Source organism: Panthera tigris, chromosome B1 (assembly GCF_018350195.1).
Source record: "Panthera tigris isolate Pti1 chromosome B1, P.tigris_Pti1_mat1.1, whole genome shotgun sequence".
NCBI classification, from domain to species: domain Eukaryota; kingdom Metazoa; phylum Chordata; class Mammalia; order Carnivora; family Felidae; genus Panthera; species Panthera tigris.
In genome coordinates, this window is record NC_056663.1 from 165,173,814 (window position 1) to 165,179,915 (window position 6,102).

At 39.7% G+C, this 6,102-nt stretch overlaps 1 protein-coding gene across 1 annotated transcript; it reads left to right on the forward strand.

Moving 5' to 3' along the window:
* Positions 1–3,157: 3,157 nt before the first annotated feature.
* LOC102952215 (S-adenosylmethionine decarboxylase proenzyme-like) lies at positions 3,158–4,313 on the forward strand. The gene is made up of 2 exons (XM_007075931.3): positions 3,158–3,266; positions 3,781–4,313. Exons 1-2 carry the CDS (start codon positions 3,158–3,160, stop codon positions 4,311–4,313), a joined length of 642 nt encoding a protein of 213 aa, XP_007075993.3.
* The last annotated feature ends 1,789 nt before the right edge of the window (positions 4,314–6,102 follow it).

The following is a 6,102-nucleotide window of genomic DNA, read 5'->3' on the forward strand; positions in this document are numbered from 1 at the left end:
TCTCTCTCTCTCTCTCAGAAATAAACATTAAGAAAAAAAAGAATGTATGAATTAAAGAACCATTTTACAATTTTCTAATTGTTTTCCTCGTTGTTCTTTTTGTATCTCTACATCGTTAAGTTGATTTTTCTTGATTAATCCATTTCAGTCATTGTCTATGGAAGTTTGTGTATAACAGAAGAATATTTAGCAATTCCTTTCTTACATCACCCTGTTCTCATTTTGGAGATTGCAAAACCTTTTCAAACTTCTGTGCATTAGGGTTAAATTCTTTATTAAAAATGTTCTATTAAATTCTCCAATAATTGATATTCCGACTGTGGTAATTTTTTTCTATTTGTTTATCCCGGTCTTTGTCTTGCTACAGATTTTTCTTCAATTTCTAGCAATGCTTGAATATCATTTTGTATTGAGAATTCCTGGCAATATTGTGTGGATGGGTGGCACCTGTCAACTGGCAGAGTTCACTTTGAATAATTAAACAGGAAACTGGAATGTTTCTGAAGACTAGAATTTGAACAATCTTGCTTTCGAGGCAAATGCTCAACTGTCCCAGTTTGTGCACAGACAGCCACTTCAGGTTCATTGGAAAGAAACTCCTAGCTCCACATCACACCGCATTGTGTGGGGTTTGCATTGCATAGAGGTGGGAGTAAATGGGGACTATTTCAGCCCTTTTAAAAATTAACACCGAGATGTTAAATCTGGAAGGTCAACCCCCTCCACTTCTGGGCCCTTCTCCGTAAGTTCTAGAATGGCTGTCCTCTGTTTATTCATGTTTTATAAATGTTCTGTCTACTGAAAGCCTCTTTGTCACTCTTTTTTTACTTTTTTCTCTTTATTGTCCCTTTATGAGGATCTTGACGTAAGAGAAGAAAAATATTTGCTTTTAGTCAGCAGCCCTGGACCAGAAGCCACAAGTTACTTTTAAAAATAAACTTTGGGGGCGCCTGGGTGGCCCAGTCGGTTGAGCCTCAGACGACTTCGGCTCAGGTCATGATCTCATGGTTCGTGGGTTTGACCCCACGTGGGGCTCTGTGCTGACAGCTCAGAGCCTGGAGCCTGCTTCGGATTCTGTGTCTCCCTCTCTCTCTGCCCCTCCCCCGCTCACACACTGTCTGTCTGTCTGTTTCTCTCACTCTCAAAAATAAATAAACATTGGGGCGCCTGGGTGGCTCAGTCGGTTAAGCGTCCGACTTCAGCTCAGGTCACGATCTTGCGGTCCGTGAGTTCGAGCCCCGCGTCGGGCTCTGGGCTGATGGCTCAGAGCCTGGAGCCTGCTTCCGATTGTGTGTCTCCCTCTCTCTCTGACCCTCCCCCGTTCATGCTCTGTCTCTCTCTGTCTCAAAAATAAATAAATGTTGGCACAAAAACAGACACATAGACCAATGGAATAGAATAGAAACCCCAGAACTAGACCCACAAATGTATGGCCAGCTAATCTTTGAGAAAGCAGGAAAGAACATCCAATGGAAAAGACAGTCTCTTTAACAAATGGTGCTGGGAGAACTGGACAGCAACATGCAGAAGGTTGAAACTAGACCACTTTCTCACACCATTCACAAAAATAAACTCAAAATGGATAAAGGACCTGAATGTGAGACAGGAAACCATCAAAACCCTAGAGGAGAAAGCAGGAAAAGACCTCTCTGACCTCAGCCGTAGCAATCTCTTACTCGACACATCCCCAAAGGCAAGGGAATTAAAAGCAAAAATGAATTACTGGGACCTTATGAAAATAAAAAGCTTCTGCACAGCAAAGGAAACAACCAACAAAACTAAAAGGCAACCAACGGAATGGGAAAAGATATTTGCAAATGACATATCGGACAAAGGGCTAATATCCAAAATCTATAAAGAGCTCACCAAACTCCACACCCGAAAAACGAATAACCCAGTGAAGAAATGGGCAGAAAACATGAATAGACACTTCTCCAAAGAAGACATCCGGATGGCCAACAGGCACATGAAAAGATGCTCAACGTCGCTCCTTATCAGGGAAATACAAATCAAAACCACACTCAGATATCACCTCACACCGGTCAGAGTGGCCAAAATGAACAAATCAGGAGACTATAGATGCTGGAGAGGATGTGGAGAAACGGGAACCCTCTTGCACTGTTGGTGGGAATGCAAATTGGTGCAGCCACTCTGGAAAACAGTGTGGAGGTTCCTCAGAAAATTAAAAATAGACCTACCCTATGACCCAGCAATAGCACTGCTAGGAATTTACCCAAGGGATACAGGAGTACTGATGCATAGGGGCACTTGTACCCCAATGTTTATAGCAGCACTCTCAACAATAGTCAAATTATGGAAAGAGCCTAAATGTCCATCAACTGATGAATGGATAAAGAAATTGTGGTTTATATACACAATGGATTGCCACTACGTGGCAATGAGAAAGAACGAAATATGGCCCTTTGTAGCAACGTGGATGGAACTGGAGAGTGTTATGCTAAGTGAAATAAGCCATACAGAGAAAGATACCATATGTTTTCACTCTTATGTGGATCCTGAGAAACTTAACAGAAACCCATGGGGGAGGGGAAGGAAAAAAAAAAAAGAAAGAGGTTAGAGTGGGAGAGAGCCAAAGCATAAGAGACTCTTAAAAACTGAGAACAAACTGAGGGTTGAAGGGGGTTGGGAAGGAGGGGAGGGTGGGTGATGGGTATTGAGGAGGGCACCTTTTGGGATGAGCACTGGGTGTTGTATGGAAACCAATTTGACAATAAATTTCATATATTTAAAAAAATTAAAAAAATAAACGTTAAAATTTAAAAAAAAAATAAATAAACATTAAATAAAAAAAGAAAAAAAAAGAAGGAATTAACTATCAACTCCCACAGTATGGCCAGCGATATTAGCTAGCTCTCACTCTACTCTAACAGGGCAGCAGACTACCAGAGACCGAACTGTATCTGCCTCTATGTCCAGCAGACTCACCTTCAACTTTTGTTCACAAAAAGCAAGCAAACAAACAAAAAAAGCTGGGAAGTTTTTATTAATCCTTTTTTAAATTTTAATATAAAATTATAGGAACCTGAACTTTAGTAACACAGCTGGAACGGTCTGCAGCAGCAGGGGCAGCAGTGGGAGAAGAGATTTAATTTGGTTGATTTTTCTGTGGTTGTTGGTTGTTCGCAGTCTCATGGTGATGGAAGCTGCACCTTTCTTCGAGGGGACCAAGAAGCTGTGGGAGGTTTGGCTCTCCAGGCAACAGCCCGACGCAAGCCAAGAATCTGAGGATCTTTACACCATCCCAAGATCCGAAGGGGACACACTTTTTTTTTTTAATTTTTAATGTGTATTCATTCTTTGAGAGAGATAGAGACAGAGCGTGAGCAGGGAGAGGCACAGAGAGGGAGACACCGAATATGAAGCAGGTTCCAAGCTCTGAGCTGTCAGCACAGAGCCCGATGTGGGGCTCAAACCCACGAACCATGAGATCATGACCTGAGCTGAAGTCTGAGGCTCAACCGACTGGGCCAACCAGGCGCCTGAGTGGGACATACTTTTGAAAGATGTGCAGTGCTCACAGTAGCTTGTTTGTCTCCAAAAGACATTTCATTTTGAAGGCGTGGTACCATCCCCTTGCTAGGGATTACAGTTGAGTTTCACTCAATTCAAAGCTTCTTTTATTCTTGTAAGAATTTCATGAAGCCTTCTTACCAAAGGTACCCACACCGGAATTTCAAGGAAGAAATAAAGTTTCTTAATGCAATTCTCCCAAACAGAGCAGCATATTATATTGTATGGGACACATGCATTCTGACTGTTGGTACGTGTATACTTTGTATTTCCCAGAGACTCAGGTAATCAGTCAGCCAGATCAAACCCTGGAAATTCTGATGTATGAGCTTGACCCAGCAGTTATGGACCAGTTCTATATGAAAGAATGTGCGACTGCAAAGGATGTCACTCTTGAGAGAATTCGTGACCTGACCCCGGGTTCTGTCATTGATGCCACACTGTTCAATCCTTGTGGGTATTCAATGAATGGAATGAAATTGAATGGAACTCATTGGACTGTTCACATCACTCCACATCCAGAATTTTCTTATGTTATCTTTGAAACGAACTTAAGTCAGACCTCCTATGATGACGTGACCTGGAAAGTTGCGGAAGTCTTCCAGCCAGGAAAAGCTGTGTCCACGCTGTTTGTAAATAAGAGTTCCAAATGTTGCACAGTGCTTTCTTTGCCCCAGAAGATTGAAGGTTTTAAACATCTTGATTACCAGAGCGCTATGTTCAATGATTATAATTTTGTTTTTACCAGTTTTGCTAAGAAGCAGCAACAACAGCAGTGTTGATTAATAAAAATGAAGAAAAAACGTAAAAAGAGAACACACAGAGAAGAAGGTGATGGCTGCTTTTTAGACATGAATACCGGGGGCCATACATTCCATTACCATCACCTTGTAGCTGCAGAAAACCCTAGACGTAATGATAGTGTAATCATTTTGAATTGTATGCACTATTATAGCAAAGAGTTAGATATCTTGCATGAATGCTCTCTTCTGTGTTTAGGTATCCTATGCCACTCTTGCTGAGAAATTGAAGTGCATGTATAAAAAACCTTTTACTATATGTAACTTCACAACACTTGTGAAAACAACTTAATTTGGTTTACGCACAATGTAATATTTCTTTAGGTATCATCCAAAATTCCCACCAGACAGGGCTTTCGTCTTCATTAGGTGTTGGCCTCAGCCTAATCATCTGGGACTATTCTATTAAATTGCTGCCAGGATTTTACATCCAGTTACCTCTGCTTTCTAGAACATATTCTCTACTAATATTACTGAAACCAATTTCTACTTCATACAGATGTTTCTTGCAGCAACAATTAAAGTTTATCTTCCACGAGTCGAGTCCTCTTAAAATGACTGCAGTTATCCATTTTGTTTATTACTATTTTAACATTATTGCTTCCTGTACCTGTACTTCCTTTAATTGATTTTGTTCCTTGCCATCATGTCTTGCCTCCTGACACCCCCTCAATAAAGCGATACACTATTAAAAACCAAAAAAAAAAAAAGGAATTAACCATCAACAGCAGTCTCATCATTAATGGTAGTGGCATTTTGGTATTTTTTTTTCAAAGCTACGTCTATAGCTCTAGTATACCTTTGTATTGGACTTTAATCACATCATTGTGTAGTGAAAATTGTCCATGTGAATAATAATCACTCATAAATAAATTTTAAAGGAAATGTAACTTTTCATTTTGTTCATGAGTTTATCATAATGTAATTTGCTATTCCCTCATAGCTACATTTTAAAATGTTTTGTCCCTTATCACTGTTATAAGTAATGCTACAATGAGAATTCTTTACAGAAATCTTTACCCCCATCCCTTGTTATTTCCTTGGAATTTTATCTTTAAAGTAAAATATTTGAATCAAAAGATGTAAAAATTTTAAATTTCACAATTCATGTACTAAATTGCTTTACAAAAAATGTATCTGTTAGCAGTGTATAAGGGTCCCCTCTCACCAATGACCTTACAAAATACAATATTAACATTTAAAAAATTTTTTTTCTTATGTTTTATATTTGAGAGAGAGACATAGAGCAGGGAGGGGTGGGGCAGAGAGACAGAGACAGAATCCGAAGCAGCCTCCAGGCTCTGAGCTGTCAGCACAGAGCCCGATGCAGGACTCGAACTCACAAACCGTGAGATCATGACCTGAGCAGAAGTCAGACACTTAACCGACTGAGGCATCCAGCCTCCCCTATAATATTAACATTTTTAAAAATTTCAACATTATACACAGAAATTCCATCTCGTTTTACTTGGCTTTCCTTTCATTATTAACAAGGTGGATGCTTTGAAATTTTATTTGGCTGCTTTTGCTTTTTCTTTCATGAATTACCCTGCTTTGGTCCTTTGATGATTTTTGCAATCCTGATATAATGGTTACATTTTAGAATTTTGTCACAAATCAAAACGTGTTCCCTATCAAAGATACTTCTATATGGTACCAGTTTTGTTTTTGTAAATTTTGTAGTGTATAACCTGTCTTAGATGTCGAGTCAACTTTTAGGTTTTCTGTGGATATTGTCATCATCTGCACATGGTTATGCATGTTGCCAAAA